At 39.4% G+C, this 16,804-nt stretch overlaps 2 protein-coding genes across 5 annotated transcripts in view; one reads left to right on the top strand and one right to left on the bottom strand.

Moving 5' to 3' along the window:
• Window positions 1–16,804, top strand: part of PDE5A (phosphodiesterase 5A) — a 50,471-nt gene that overhangs the window by 4,662 nt on the left and 29,005 nt on the right. For all 4 annotated transcript variants that reach the window (XM_027741213.2, XM_027741205.2, XM_027741234.2 and 1 more), the window contains exons 2-6: window positions 7,858–8,440; window positions 9,093–9,182; window positions 14,696–14,767; window positions 15,841–15,930; window positions 16,561–16,698. In XM_027741213.2, the coding sequence (XP_027597014.1) occupies window positions 7,858–8,440; window positions 9,093–9,182; window positions 14,696–14,767; window positions 15,841–15,930; window positions 16,561–16,698 (973 nt within the window). The remainder of the gene's footprint in view (window positions 1–7,857; window positions 8,441–9,092; window positions 9,183–14,695; window positions 14,768–15,840; window positions 15,931–16,560; window positions 16,699–16,804) is intronic.
• Window positions 1–16,804, bottom strand: part of RPL7L1 (ribosomal protein L7 like 1) — a 127,281-nt gene that overhangs the window by 86,977 nt on the left and 23,500 nt on the right. Inside the window, exons 2-3 of the mRNA XM_027741251.2 lie at window positions 13,748–13,811; window positions 6,590–6,643 (exon numbers count right to left, since the gene is read on the bottom strand). The gene's annotated coding sequence lies outside the window, so the exon portion shown is untranslated. The remainder of the gene's footprint in view (window positions 1–6,589; window positions 6,644–13,747; window positions 13,812–16,804) is intronic.

Genomic DNA, 16,804 nt, shown 5'->3' with positions numbered 1-16,804 from the left:
ACTGCTTTGTTACAGGCAGTTTTTGTCTGGTCTCCTAAATGTCCGGCATGATGGAGACAAATTATTGACCCAAATTTTATATGCCTTTCACTGGAAATAAGATTATTTTGTTATAAATAAATAAATGGCTTATTAGCAGGGTTGGGAAATATTTACAAATGAATTAAGGTGGGGTTGTATTTGGAAAAATAAATGTCCCTAACAGCATGGTACTTCATAGTGCTTCCCTGAGGATTCCAGGATTCGCATTTACTGGGACACTGCACTGGAATTCAGAAACTGCATAACTTGAATATATCGATTACAATTATTCCTTTGAAAAAACCCAAGCACAGTTGTTTGGGTTTTTTTTCCCTCTTCATGGCTGGTGGACAATCAGTTTGTAATGTCCTGCCTGCAGCACTGCGTTACTCGGGACATTTGCCTTCTAGTCTCTGTGTCTCGAGGGCTTTTCATTTTGAGCTGGTTATTCGAAGTCGACTCTCGTAAATATTATGTGTCGTATGTGTTATGTCACTGTTTTGTTTGGTAACACATGTGTACCTAATTTTTTCTGAAGGAATATTCAGGTTTTCAAAGACAGAGCTATTGAAGGTCTTCTGCACCGAAACGTGCTTTGGCCCATGTTTTTCTTATAAAGGTATCACTGACATGTAAAAAAATAATAATGCTAAAAATATACAGGTGTGAGCCATATTCATCCCTATTTACCACAGTAAATAGACAGTGGGCTTTGAACTTGTGTGATTGAAGGACCCCTCACAGCTTTCCAGGGGAGGCACAGAATCCTGTGCACATTGTTTGGATGTGCTGAAGGGGGACTTGCTTTTTTCTAAGTTACCCTGTGTGAAGCATTAACAAGAGGACTGCAGACCCACTGATTCTTTGGACCATGGCTTGGAAAAACCACAGGAAGCAGTGGTGTTAAGGCAGGGATCAGAATATTTTCTTCCACTTACTTGGTTTTATTGGATGTTTACTGAGCTTTTCTGAGAAGTAAGGACAGGAAAAAAAATTGATTTCTGTGAAAATTTGTAAAGTTTTCTTCTTGGTCTAATGACCTTTGTAGTTATCCCACTTATAAATAATGTATCCATATCCTTATGCCTTTCTTGATAACAGCAAAGCATTAAGATCATCTCAAACTATTTTAAACTCCTGACTCAAAAAGCACTCAGGAAGGTAAGGAATGTTACCCACATTCATGAAGTTGTAAATGTGACTGAGTATTTCTGGCATTTGTTGTTGGAAATAAAGGTAGGTGTGTGCTGGAGTATCTTGGAAACAACCTCTAAAACAGCAATTACTGTAGACTGAAGAAACTGTCATTTGAGAAATTATAAGAAACCACTTACCAGCAATTTACATCTTAAATTCCCTAAAAGCTCTAAACTGAACTCCTCCGCAGAATGTTTTGGTGTGAAGATGAACTAGGCAGCAGAAGATTCTGAGTAGCTACAAGGAGAACGTGCTTTTACTACGTACAGTTTGCCCCAGGTGATAAAGAAACAAATGGGTGTGCACAATACACTAATTAAAACACTACTGGTAAACCTTAGGTAGAAAATAAGATGGGGGGAACTACTTTAACAGTTAACACCCCTTTCTGCCTTCTTTTGTTTCGGGGTAACTTTACTATCATATTATATTCATGATAAATCACCTGTGATGTCTTCGGACCCAATAAAGTTCATCACAGCCTATGTTCATGCTGAATTAAGGCTGAATTGTGTGGGAATACATGGCTGAGATCAAGGATTACAAACAAAGGAATTCCAGGCAATACATTCCTGACTTGAACTAATATTTTACCACCTGTTTTCATTTTCACTGTTAAAGCGGAAGCATTTTGCTTCTGCCATGAAAAAATACAGTTAACAAAACCGCAGTATAGAAGTAATTCTCTTCCCCACTGGCAAAGAAACATACTTAAATTTATATGGAATGCTTTCTCATTTATATGATTGACTCGAAGAAAACAATATAAAAAAAAAGGGAATTAAGTACAAAATGAGCTATTTATGAAGTGCCAGAAAAGAAGCCCTGCTCAAACGGCCCTTGTGGAGAACTCAATGGTTGTAATTTCACATCAGGTCTGGCACTGAAAATACAGCCACTAAATATATTTGCTTAGTAAAAGATGTATATTTTTCCCATTTATTTGTGCATTATGGTGAACTCATCCCAGCACAGAGAGCCATCCTTAAGCCTCTGTACCACTTAAGTCCTACTAAACCCCTGTTTTAGGAATTTAGTGGGCCTGAGGTCTCCAGGTAGGTGTGAACTTAAGTCTTAATCCATCTTTCACCAAAATTACTGGTATTGTCCTGTGGCTTTCCACAATAAAATCATTATGTACATAATTATTTTTAAAATTTTGAGTTTGGACCAAGAAATAAAGGTCAGGTCTTAGAATCTGACCTTCAGTCCCAGAGTATTTATTCTGTCTTCCTTTATAGTGTGACTAGAAGGTCCCTTCTGTGGAAGAAAGCTTTCTTATAAAAAGTTAAGCTTGCAGTTTGGTTGTTAAAGAAAACTTGAAAATAGCCAAGAACAGCCAGTTAGAGTTAGTTCTCCACTTTGAATACGTTTGTTACAGATAATAAAGCGACCTCTGGCTCCTATTTTAAAAAATGTGCATTCAGACAAGATCGAAATTTCATAGTTCTGAAAAGTTAATTCAGTCTTTTATGAGCATGGTTTGAACCAAGAATTAGAGTCCTTAATTCAGATCTGTATTCTGACAGAAGTCATTTGTGCCACTTGAAATGTTTAATGTTAAATGTATGCTAATATATTGGACTGAGATGTGCTAAAAAATTGGCACTCGCTTTAAGTCATACTTCATCCTGAAAAACTGCTTGCCTACCACTGTGAGAAATGGCATCTCCACTAACTATAACAGGAAAGGGTTTAAGGAAAAACAACTATTGTTTTTGTCAAGCTACTCTTTCAGTCAGTTTGCAAACACTTCTTTTACAGTCAGTTTGCTCTTTCCATCTAACGAGGCCTCTTTTCTATGGCCAGAAAAGGCAAAAACCCACTTAGAACACGACTGTGAAATAGCAAGTGGGAAGGCAAGTGTAATGTCCTAGTAGCTTTGAATTCCAAATTCATTTGTTAAAACTGAATAGGCTTTGAGTTATTGCTAATGCTTTAAATGATCTCCATGTTTAAATTATGCCAGGATGCGGGAGAGAAATTTGAAGACATCTAGTGGTTATATTAAGGAAGGCAATTGAGAAAATAGTTATGAAGCTTAGCTTGAAATATAGATGGTTTCAACACTAGCACGATTAGGCCCCAGGAATTCAGATACTTGAAAGCTGGCATTTTCTAGTAGGCAAGTTTGGAATCCTTCTCCTGAAGTGTGTTATCAGCAACTGCTGATTTGAGTGAAAAATTAGCAAAACAGGCCACACAACTACTGAAACATTAAACATGGTATATATGAAAGATTTATGAGCAACAGAGAAAATGGGGAATTATTAGTTGTTTCACTGAAAGCTACTTATCACTCGGTTCTGTTATGGTACTGTGATTATTAAGCATTCTTTGTGCAAGACAAGCAAGATGCAGTTTACTGTCATTGTTGCATCTTGGTATTAGTTTTGCATTCTGGTTTTTGCCCATTTTGTCCAAAGATACCAAACAGTTGCTGAATGGTCATGTTGGTACTGTCTTACATATGCAGTGTGGTTATATATGTGAGCAAGACAATCATAATCTGGCTGTTAATATTTAAACATCTTCACTGGGTTGGGTTTTTTTATGAGAAGTCTGCTGTGTATTTTGAAGATAATCACAATGAAGATGGGTACAGTAAATCATTTAATATTCCCAGTGTATGAATAGAATAGTGATTAGTGTTGTGTCAGCATGGTTTAACACACAGGCCCAGGAAATACAGCAAGGTTCTCCTCAGGTCTTAGACCTGAGGGTGTCTTCAGCTCTACTTGTGCCCTCCTGCATGACCTGGCTCAAGCCATGTCACATCCTTGTGCCTGTGTTTTCTTACCAAGTGATCTATTTTTGTTACCTATTCATATTGAAAACTTCTTGCTTTCTAGGACTTTCTATACAGCATTTAACAAATCAGGGCCTAAGAATTCCTCTGAAGTTCCCAAGTCCTCATGTACTGCAGATAATGTGTATTTGTATATAAGCAATGAGAGAGGGGAGGATCACACAATCTTTTTTTCTTTTTTCCTTCAAATGTTTTGCCTACCATTGTATTTTCATCCCCTTCCCATCCCCATCTCTCCAAAATTCCTCTCCAGTTTTGTCACCTGCTGATGGAGTCACCAACCAAATTCAGCAGTCACTACTGTCCTGTGCTTTATAGAGGAAGGACTGGGTTTGGCTGATAGAAGTGACTAAAAAATTGCTATTTATGAACTCTGGGATAAATCACAGCTCTCCTGAGTGAAGGCTCATACTGCAGTAAAGGATGCATCCAGGTCACGAGGAATGGATGCTGTAACTCCTCAACAGGCAGTGATTGCTGTGCTGGGATAGAGACATTGCATTGATTTTAACTGTCTGCATGGATCAGAATCTGCTCCTGCACCTTCTAAACTACAGCAAGGCTCTTGTACTTACAATCGTCTCTTGACAATGCCAGTGCCTAATGCAAACTATTCATATGAATAGAGTAGTCACAAGTGTTTATTTCTTCCTGTAGCCCTTTAAAAACGACATCTTAATCCTACATAGCACTTGTTACTAATTTCCAGTAACCTCACTTGTGGTTCAGTGTCTGGTATCAGCTATCTGTTGAGTCTGTGCTGTGAGAGTACTCCTGTTAGTCATAATACTCCTCTTGTCGGGCATTGTTAAATAGGATTGAGTGTCAACAAGCAAATGCATGTCAGGACTTTGCCTGATAGATTTTAAATAGAGTTAGAATACGTCAGCTAATGAGAAATGCCAGTTCTTCCACCCGTGTGTGTAACTGGGTGAGTAAAAGGAGCTAAATAGTTTCCTTGTTAGAAGAGGCATTCAGTAAAGGTCAGCGAACACTGTTCTTTTTCCAGGGAATTTGAATGGCTTTCCTGTTGCCCAAATAAAAATGCTTAAATGGTTTGAAGTTGCAAAGCATGCTTTAAACAGTTTAGTTAAGGATTTGTTGCTGCTGTTGTTAACTTAAGGAGCTTTCTGAGAATCACGCACCTTGTTGGCAAGTTACTGAACCATCATCTAAGAGACATTAAAGGACAGGGATAAGTTACTCATATTTATGCAGCTCCACATATAGTTCTGTTCAGTGCTGCAGCGCTTCATAAACAGTGCAGATACCCAACAAGTAGTCAGTTCCTGCTAAATGTAATTCCTTTCATGTGAAAGGTTTTACAGTTATGTTCCACATCCCTCGGTAACCTCCACGAGACAGAGAAATGAAAGCTTATTTTACACAGCAAAAAGGCAAAGTGGTAAAAACTAAGTAATTTCATGGCCACAGTTTGAGAACAGGTATTAGAATTCAGAGTACTGATTGCTACTGCTACAGGCCAGGGGACATCATTATACAACACTCCAGAATAAATAAAATGACAGGTTTCAACTGATAAATCAAACTTTTGCTGTAGCTTTTGCTTTGTCCACAAAGGGTGCCAGATTCGTTCTCTGCCCTTGCATCTTGTATCAACTTGTCCACATATGTAAATTCAGTGTAAACCAGAAGTAGGTGAAATGACAGCATTTTATATTCTCCTTTACTCATGAGGAAATAAGCAGTGAATCAGATTGCTCTGCAAATTGCTCTCACCCAACAATTGTACAATTGTGAATCTAGGTCAAGGCACTTCTTTAAAACTACTGATTATTCTGCACCTACCTTCTTGTGTCTCAGGTTTAAATCCACCCACCTGGCACTTTCAGGTTCTTTTCTGCAGCCTTAGTGCTAGATGACAATTTTGTTTAGAAAAAGCTAAAATTTTCCAGGTAATTTATTTTTTTGAGGAGATTCAGAGTAAGACAAAAAGAACCCACATATAACACACAGGGTGACAGGAGTTACCAGCACTGATTGTAGAGGTTGTACTGCATTTACTTACAAATTTTTTGCATCTTAAGCTTTTTATTTTCCTTAAGGATATTTTTGGTCATTTTCATCCCAAATTTTTATTCTTTCTTATTCAGTCCAATAAATGAAAATTCCAAATGTTACCAAATGCCAGCTTGTTATTTTGACTCTCACTGAAACAGCTTTTGCAAATGTAACATTGTCCTATGCAAATCATATTATGTGTTTCAGTAATGCATGGTCACAACTCCCATTTATCCTCTTTAAGTACTGTAAAGTAATACTGTTAAAGTTCTAATAATAAATTAATTGTTCTTTATGCTGCTTCACTGCAAGAAGCATTTGGATGAGGTAACTCCACAAAAAATAGGTATCACTGCTATAATACGGGTCATTGGTAGTTTTAATAATTCAATGTTTTATAGCAAGTTTGCCTGCAGTTGAGGTCTCCAAATGATACGTGATTGCAAAATCTGGAAAACTCTTTCAAACCTCCCCAACAGAAGAAAAAAAGGGCATATTTGAAGTACACTGGGGCATGTAACCGATCAGCGGGTGACTAACCTGACTCATCTCCATGGCTTCATTCAGCTCCACTCTCAAAATTCCTGTGGGCTGCTGAGCAAATAAAAAATATCCCAAATTTAAAACATGACCACCGGGAAAGGTTTCCAAAAGATCAGACTTCTAACAGGGATTTTTTTGCTGTTCACAGGCCTGTATGTTATGTAATGCAGCAAAAAGATCGTTACTTCTAAGAGTAGGGCATGGGCTGTGAGGGATCCTCAGCACTGAGCAAACGAAATAAAAAGCCCTGCATTTTAAAAAAAAACAGCCAAAACAAACAAACAAACAAAACCCCCAACCAAACAAACCCAATTTTGGACAAGAAGATATTATGGTGATAAGAAAAAGTATCCTCCTGTTATTGATGATATGTTTGCTTGTGCCTAATTGAAGACATGCTGTATTTAGTGAGGACATTATTAGGGTTGGCTTCCTAGTGCTAATTAATTTGAGAAATACAGTTAAATACTAGAGATGCATGACATTTTTTTAATTGGTGATGAACTCTTAAAAAATACAATTTTAGGGTTATTCAGTATTTTGTGTCGAGTTAGACAATGATTTTCATCTGCAAGGAAAGGAAATAGGAAAGATGTTTGAAAACAGTCTGTCCTTTCATTATTTTGAAGGGGGCTGAAATAGAAACATTCATGTTTCTTTATGACAGTTTTTAAGCAAAACTTCTATGCTTTGAGTCAAACCAGCATTTTTCATTAACTCAGAGAGCAGAGGAAGTTAACTTAAAAATCGAAGATCGGTGACATAAAAATAGGAGGGGCGGCAGGTGATCTGACAGAGGGACTTAAAGTTCAGAATTATCTTTTTAGAGGTCAGAAATGGTCTGAAAAACAGAATTAAAAGCAGAAGGTTTTGTCTTCATACAAATTGTATATACATCTTATACAGAAATCCACATCTTAGGAATGGGAAGGACCGGAACTTTTCAAGCACAAAATGATGGTGTAAACTTCTGATCTGTATTCTGAAAGGCGCAGCGTAAGTGGTCTCCCTCTGCCCTACCCAGGTATTTCCTTTAGGCAGAAATAGCTTCTTTTTTATGGGGCATAAAATGTTACTGCTTAATCTGGGCTGAGTGCTTCATAAAATTGGAAAGCATTGATACAGAGGAGCCTAAAGGTGCATCGGTGTCCTCTGGGTGAAAAGGTTTCCAGATCTCCTCTTTGCAGCATCAGCTTCCAATATGTGTTAGTGCCCGAGGGTTTTCCGTTCACATCGCTCACTGTATTTGGATTTTTGTTTGACAGAGAAATGGTTAATGCATGGTTTGCTGAGAGAGTTCACACCATCCCAGTCTGCAAGGAGGGAACCAAGTCCCAGAGCGAATCCTGTGCTTGTCACCAGCCTGCCTGTGCCGAGACCACCAGCCCTGGGACACCGGCGAGGAAAATCTCTGCTTCGGAATTTGACAGACCCCTAAGGCCTATTTTTGTCACGGACTCGGTAGGAGCAGTGAGCTTCCTCTCAGGCTCTGAAAAGAAGGAACAGATGCCTCTGCCATCTCCAAGGATTGAGACCAGTGCAGGGGATCAGTGCTCAAGACTATTAGAACTTGTAAAAGACATTTCCAGTCACTTGGATGTCACGGCGCTGTGCCATAAGATCTTCCTGCATATCCACGAGCTGATAGCAGCAGACCGCTATTCCCTGTTCCTGGTCTGTGAGGACAGCTCCAATGAGAAGTTCCTCGTCAGCAGGCTGTTTGATGTGGCAGAAGGCTCCACCCTGGAAGAAGCTTCCAACAACTGCATCCGCCTGGAGTGGAACAAGGGCATTGTGGGGCACGTGGCAGCCATAGGCCAACCTCTGAACATCAAGAACGCCTATGAGGTGAGTCGAGGAAACTTCTCCTGAGCAGTTCTCCACCAAAAGAAGGTGCCTTATGATCAGCTGTTGAAATGTTGCCACTTCAGTACCTGTATTAGGACCTGTGTTCACTTAAACTGGCGAAGGTGCAAAGCCCACCCCGTGGTTTTGGTTGTAATACCTGTGCTGTAGATACATGTGTGCACAGACACACGGCGCTATGACTGAAAGAACCAGAGTTTTGTAACAATATTGAGGTGAAAAATATGAAACGAGCAATCTCTGATAAAAGCAAAACCACTGACCACAGTCATGAAACTTTGTTCCTCTGTGGCCATGTGTCTCTCAGTGTATTTCTGTAACCTCTTCTTGACGATAAAAGCTCCACCAGGGATGGTTGGTCTGTGTACATGTTCATGATAATGATGGTCTAGGTGCAAGAAAAGACTTCTCCTAGGATTTGGGTGGGGGTTTTTTGTTGTTGTTCTTCATGGTTTTTGCTTTAACACCCTGAGAATAACAACTTCATATAATTATTACCTAGTAATGGAACCTTTGTTATCCTGGGTAACAGTTAAATCAAATATTCTGCTTTTCTTAACCTTTAAACCAAGGAAGAAAAAGAAGTGATCTTTCAGCAAGTAGTCTAATAATGGTATTTTTTTTCTTGTATCAGGATCCAAGATTCAATGCAGAAGTTGACCAGATCACAGGGTATAAGACTCAGAGCATTCTCTGTATGCCAATAAAGAATCACAGGGAAGAGGTAAGTTGCAGTCTTAGGATCACTTCATGTAATACTGTTTCCAGTATTGCTGATGCTTTAAACTTCTATTAGCTGCCAGTCATTATCTTCCACTATAAAACTATCTCTTTTTTTAAAAAAAAAGACTGCTTTTGTTTGTTTGGACTTTAATTTTATCTTATCCAGTTCAGTAATGTAAGCCAAAGGGAACTGTCAGCGTTTAATCCCAGATGCAGCAGTAGAATATATGGATTTAACTCTAGAAGTGCCAGTCCTGCTTCCTGCACCAAGTATCTGTGAGCAGTAAAGTTCTCTGCACACTTACTGGTCTATCCCAGAGCACTGAGACTGCAGTTAAGAGTTACTGTCAGTGAAGTACATTTGGGTTTCCTTTGATCCTGACTGTAGGAGCCTTCAGCCACATCACCAGTTCCAGGAACACTCACAAAGGATAAGGCTCTCTATAGAGTGTGTCCGAGCTTTGAGGTGGAGATTTTTCTCTCCCGCAATTCATTTATTTTTCAGAGCATTTGTGGTTTGCTTCCAGAGAGCTCAAACTCCCCAAAAGAAAGGCTGCCAGGATTGGTTTGAAGGCATCATACCTTCTTCTTCTTGCTCTTCCATCTTTCACTCCTCTTACGGAGTTTTTCACCTTGGCTCTTTCTGCACTGAACCTTTCTTTCATTAAATAAATTGATTAAGCTCCTGATTTAACTTGTCTATTGAATCTTACTGCAGCTGACCCAGATGATCAGCCAGCTTTTCCTTTCTTCACGTACTACTAATTTTGGCCTAAATTTTTTTCTTTTTTTCAGTTCTTCCAAGGACAGCACTTGATCCTTTCCTACTCTTGCTTAAAAGTCTTTCCCTGCAGCCACCGCTGGCCCTGGGCCAGCAGATGAGCAAAGCAGATGTGGTGGGAACAGCTGAGTGGCAAAAAATGCTGTGCCCCATGTAGATGGGAACAGAACTGAGTTACAAAGTCTTGCTGGCCAGGGAGCGTGGAAGTGCCCACTTCTCCCCAGGTCCTGCTGCTGGGTGGGGGAAGGAATAAGAGCTGCAGTCTGTGTGTCCAGTGCACCATGACTTAGGGGCTGAATAAACCTGCAATGGGCCGTGTCCTGGGCCAGCTTTCTACTCCTAAGTGCATCAGCAAGGGGAAATGAAGCAGGAATTTGTTTATTTGGAAAAGTTCAGCCAACCTGAAGTTTGAGGAGAGTGTTATACTCATATGCAATAATTCGAAGGTGCTAAACTCTAAGAGTTCTTATAGGAAAGGATTGCAACTTTAATTTTTTCTGATTTTTACAGTCTGTACCAGAAGGTTTTTCTCCTTCTCACCACAACAAATGACTAGCATGTTTCTGGAGAGATCGTTGGACTCAATGAATCAGTCCTTAATTTTCCATTTCCATTCTGCTGCTTTGTCTGTTTAAAAATCCCCAGAACAACAAAGCCAGAATGCTGACTCCTGCCTGTTAAAAAATAAATAGATAAAATTTTAAAAATCCCCAAAGCCCCTCTATTAATATTGAGGCTACTGAATGCTGCCTTAGCCCAGGATGTCAGCAACCACAGTCAAAAGATGATTCTGGAGGTCATCCAAAAATAAGCACTGAGAAAGAGAAGCAACTGGGGCTTTCTGTTTGTTTGTTTAGTATTAGGACTGTTTTTTTAAAAACAAAAGAGTCAGTAATTGAGAGGAAGAAAATCTCATGCTGATTATTAAATCCTCTGGGCCTGCTGAAGTATGGAGATTTTTCCAGTAGATGCTTTTCACGTTTGCCTATATTTCCATGAGGCATGTGAGAAACCAAAGCCTCATTTAAAAATAACATCTAGTAAGAAATTCCACAGATGAAAAGCAAACAGTTTGATTCACAAAAGAGCCCACGAAAAGGACCCAGGAACTAGTAACAATGAAAAAAAGCTCCAAATGGTGCTGATTTGCCTTCTAGGGCTCCTGGAAAGTCAGGAAATGCAGTGGCACAGGTCTTCTGGTTTTGTTTGGGCTTGGATTCAGGGACCTAGAGAAAGGATTGCAGAGGTTGTGGCAAATAACTATCACCTTGGATGTCTGCACCTGGTTTTGTAGGCACTTGTCAACAAACAGCCATTTCAACAGAACCAACAGGGAGTAGCAGTCCTTATTCCATTCCTTGGCTTAATCCACCCTGTGGAGTTATGCAGGGCTGACACAGGCTCAGCACAGCTCTCTGACAGGCTTGGAATATCTGGAGAATGGAAGGTCTCTGCTGCACAGAGACACCACAGCTGCCACAGAACATCTACGGGAATCACACAGTTTTCTGTTACTGCTGCATTTTTTTCCCATTCAGCCGTGCATAGTAATTTGCATTAAATTCAAATTCAGTTTGTTTTCTACTAAAATCTGTAGGATTTTCTCACATGGAACTTTCAACTGAATTAACTGAGACCTCTCTCCCAGGCTTCAACTAAGCCTGAACTTCCCAGTAATTGGCTAGGGAAATGTTTTATTCTGGCAATTGTTTAGTTTGTTGTTCACCTTGCCCTGTTTGCTACTATTTCCAACAGCCTTTGAAAATATCCTGTTGCGTTTTGTTGTGTAAAACGTGAGCAGGCACGTTCCTGCCAGCCAGGGAAGTTATTTTCTCCCTCAGTGAACACTTCAGATATCGCAGTCACTGCAGAATAGAGGAGCTCCAGCCAAGCTGACTTTAAACAAACTCCCCCAAGTTCCAGTAGCAGTCTTGCTGCAGGATTATGGAGATCAGTAATTTGCTTCTTGGGTGGATTTTCAGCTTATGCTGAGACACGTGTTACGTTCACTGGACTGCTGGAAATCACGCAGGCTGCTGCTGGCATGAATTATAGAAGAGGATGTGAAATTTTAGTTTATTAAAAATGGAAGTCTGTAAATACAGTTCTGTCCCTGCAGGATAATTTTATAAGCCTGAATCAAAGCTCTACAAGACCAGGAGAGCGAAGTAAGGTTAACACCACTTAGTCTGTCTGCTGAAGTGGGTATGTTCTCTTATTGAAAATGAGATAAAAGTTGAGTTCCCCTCTTTCTGTTACCATTCTTTGGCTTAATGTAATTTTTCTTCAGGTGCCAGCAAAAGCAAATCAAAAATATATCTTCCTAGGAAGCAAAATTAATTGTATTTTTGAGTCAGCTGAAGTAAGAACCAACTAAAAAGGGCACCAATGGCCTGTAGAGCTGGAAGAGCTTTTCCAGAGTTAGGCCTGTAATCCTAATGTGCAAAAACCTGCAGCATGAAACAATCGAGATAAAATCCAGAGCACAGTCATCAGTCATCACCTACTGGGAAACACTCTAGGTAGGCTGCTACTTTTAGAGGCAGGGCTCAGCTATGGCAAGAAAATAGTAAAAATAAAGTTCTCTAAGAATTAGAAGGAATCTCTTCTTGTAATGTGGATCAGGATTTCTTAAATGGGAAAAGTAGATAGAGAAGAAAGGTTAGAGGACAAGTGGAGCCCTGGAAGATCACTTGTGCTGCCAGCAAGAATATTTTTAACCCCTTTCTTTCCTATTAGTTTTGCCTTGTGTGACCAAGGCTAATTCTGGAGCTGCAGCAGGAGAATGACAAGGACTCAAACATACACATCTTTGCTTTATTGCTACATGACTCACCTGTTATATTTTCCCAATATTCTCCAAGCTTTATCTCAGATTTCTCTTGTTTATTGCCACAAACATTTCATGCTTTGTATGTACCTGTTATCTGAGAAAGTTTCCTGTGCAGCTGAGCTCAGTCACCTTGGATTCAATTTTTCTGCTGGTGCAAACATAACTCCCAGCTAGAGATCACTGGTCAGGCCTATTGTTATTGCTGATTTGTTTGTAGTAAGTTTTAAAAATGAAGATTTGGGTTTCATACTGTGCTTAGTATTCTCTAAAATGCAGGCATATGTTCTCCATGGCCTAAAATGTTACTACATGATTTACTTTTGTCCTAATTACAAAATTACTTTAGTAACAGGAACAGATCCTCTTGAGTTCCCTATATCTTCTCCTAATTACCTGGTTGCAGGCAAGACTCCAATGGCTAAAAAATATCCATCTGAGGTTTTTCTCATTACTGTCTCTACACCGTATCCTACAGAATGTAGAGAAGCACTGAAATTTGTACTGATATAAATGAGGCCACAATTTGGACCAGTTTAATCTTTAAAACTGTTCATTTTGTATGAAAAAAAATGCACACATTACACAGTTGTCTAAAAGCTTAGAATGCCACTGAAACAGCAACAACAAAAAAAAAGGTTTGCACTTGCATGTTTTTTTATCATATTCAAGTCAACTATGACTTTTTAGTAGGTTTATTTTCATTACTCCTTCCCTCCTCAGTTAAAACCTTTTATTGAAAGACCTTTACAGAGCTCTAAAACCGACCATTGCTCTTGGAACACCTGCCTTTGTTCATGTATCATAAGCCTGCAGTGCTGATAAAAGGAGCTTAAATAGTCCTTTTTTTTTCTATATAAATATGGTCCTTTTACTGTTTTCTTATAGCTTTTTTAAGCACCACGGACTTTGCTTTTGTGGAGGGGATGTATTTACACAAGATGAAAGCACTCACCTTCTGGATGCCTTGAAAAGCCTCTGGCCTTATTAAAGTTGTCTTAGCTTATGCTGGATCAAAACTGAAAGAAAATAAAATAAATTAAATCAATACCCAGAGAAGACAGTGGTATGAGAAAAGGTGTCACCATTAATCTCTGCACGTGTAGGCTAAAATAAAAGCATATTGACTGCTTAAAGGATTTGCTTTTATTCAAAGTCTGCCATGGAAGTAGATAAGACTAGTGGTAAATTGTTACTACAGAAAGGAAGTTCACTGGATAACAAATATTCCTCCCTGAAGTGAATGAGAGGGTGGCTGTGGGAAAAGCTGGGTGGTGTGGAAGGGAGCTGAGAGTTCAGCTTTATTTCAGACAGACATTTTTGAGCCCACAGTTGGCAGCGATTCATCCTGCAGAACAATGACCTTGCTTGTAACATCAGTATTTTGGGAATGCGAGGCTGAGAGATAGTAAATTGTCTTCTTTTCCATTACAAAAATAAACCCACATGCCTTCTATCAGTTTAGCAGTTACAAATGTAATGATTAACAGTTAACTTTTTAAACATTTAACCACCACACGCAGTTTTCTTCTGATATTGTTTATCCCCAAAAAAGCGAGATGAAAAAATACCATCATTAACACCTTGCATTGGTTTTACACTACTTGGACTCAAACAAAGGAAGTTCTTTGTGGTTTTTCTATCACTTGTTGTAATCATGCCAAAAAATCTGAAAAAATGTAAAAGCTTTGCCTGTACTTTATGTCAGATTAATAACACTCTGCAAAGTCTCAAAAGGAAGGAAAACATACAGAAAGGCTAAGGTGGGAAACATTTATTATACTAACTATTCGATTTAATAGTCAACCAAATACCTGTAATGATCACTTATTATCTTCTATACATATGCCTAGAAATACAATCTGATGCCAGGCTCCTAATTGCTCCATTTTGAACACTCTAGGTTGTTGGTGTGGCTCAAGCCATCAACAAGAAATCTGGAATTGGTGGCACCTTCACTGAACAAGATGAAAAGGTATAAAAGCTTTATCCATTTCTGTCTCTTCTGTTTTCCCAGGGGGATGGGGGATGCATATGTTAATAATTTATTTTTCTGAAAAAGTAAAAACTCCTGCTAATACTGCAAATGTCTTTGTTTCTGAGGCCATGAGAAATGTGGATGTGGAATAGTTTGATTTCTGGATCACGATGTTATTTGTCATTTATCTCTGAAACACGGGCTTACTCTCCTGAAATGCATTGTAAAACAGTTTCATAACTTGTAAGAGACATCATTTTTTATTCAATGGTTCCGACTCTCCTGGCATGGCCAACAAACATATTTTGAATATTAAAATTTGTGTAGTGATTCTCTTTCAAATACTGTGTCACTTCTCAATATAGCAATTGCAGGAAAAGAAAAAGCTTTGGATAAATTATGACCAATGTCTAAGATAATCAGTAGAGCAGACAGTAGAATTGATTCCTAATTCTCCCATTGCAGTTGCTTTCCAAACATTTCCGGACTTCACATTCAGGTTGGTTTGGCAAAAGCCAGGCTGTGCTCAGGCTGAAGAAGTGACTTAATCCTCAGCAATAAAAGAATCAGAATTCACCCTTTCTCTTTGAAAACTCCCCCTTTAAAACAAAATGCAGCCTGAGTATCTGCAGGATATCAGAATTAATCCCACACTGAAAAAAGGGGAGAACTGTGGGTTTGCTATCTTAGCAGAATTTTATTTCCCCTTTCCAAGAGATGGAATTGCCCAAAATGAGAGAGGCTGGTTGTCTGCGCTCAGGTTTTCTAAATAAAATAAGCACTGCTGCAAAATGACTTGATTCCTTTGAGCTGCTTCTTATATCAATCTTATCAATCCTACCTGCACCAAGATAACCTGCGAAGATCATTAGTTTAAACAAAAGGAGAAGGGATTCTTGAGGAAATAACAAATTAGGAGCAGCCGAAAAAACCCAGACCCTGAATGTGTGGTTGCCAAAACCAACAAAAATATCAATTAATACTTCCAAGTGGAAACAAAACATTGCAGCAGCTTATGTTTGACTGTGGGACACCATCTCCACGAGGTGCTGATGTTCATTTGTCTGCAGGACTTCGCCGCCTATTTGGCATTTTGCGGAATTGTCCTTCACAACGCGCAGCTGTACGAGACGTCTCTGCTGGAGAACAGGCGGAATCAGGTACGGAACCATTTCCCGGTGGGTCTGTGTTTCCAAGTGACCCTCAGTGTTGCTAAACTGGTGCAAATTTGGCTAATTTTTCGAATTGCCTTCGTGCTTCTTGTGAGGGAAAAAAAGGAATAGGAGCACATTTGAGCAGCCGAGTCCTCCAGCAGCAGCTTTGAAGTGCTGTATCCAAATGATGCTCTCACCAAATGAGTTCATTAGGATCTGCTTAGAATCACAACAGATACTAATTGTGTTCCAAAGTTTTAAGAAATGTAGATATCACTGGTTTCAGAATGCACACATGAGCCATAGGAAATCATTAGGTTTCCTAAGGACAAGTAACTGTGTTGTCTGGACTTCTCAGGTTTCATTTGATGACCTGTTAATGCCTAAATCTATTCTGCCTCTCTGACCCAAAACATCAGCCAGCCATCTGTGCTATTTATTTCCTCCATCAAAAGCGTCAAACTGGCTGTTATTCACTTACTTTGCAGTCTGTGTGAGAGCCAATATTTAATTTTGGTCAAAGACACACACACTGACTTCCTTGATTCAGGGGAGAGAAGACTCAAAGACACTAGTAATGCTAATTATTGCATAAATCACAACTAGTCAAAATTTCACAAAAGGCCTTTTCCCCAGGTGCTTCTTGACCTTGCCAGCCTGATCTTTGAGGAGCAGCAGTCTTTGGAAGTAATCCTGAAGAAGATAGCTGCCACTATAATATCCTTCATGCAAGTGCAGAGGTGTACCATCTTCATAGTGGATGAAGACTGTCCCGTGAGTGTGGCTTTTTGGCTAAAGGCAGAAGAGCTTATTCCCTGGGAGTGGTTTGGGCTTCCCTCCACCTTGACTCTGTAGGATTTCTGACCCATAGTATGTTCTG

Source organism: Pipra filicauda, unplaced genomic scaffold, assembly GCF_003945595.2.
Source record: "Pipra filicauda isolate LSUMZ 115617 unplaced genomic scaffold, ASM394559v2 scaffold312_size1046226_pilon, whole genome shotgun sequence".
Classification (NCBI taxonomy): Eukaryota; Metazoa; Chordata; class Aves; order Passeriformes; family Pipridae; genus Pipra; species Pipra filicauda.
Note: the sequence above shows the minus strand (reverse complement) of the source record. Positions and strands in the feature narration are given on the sequence as shown.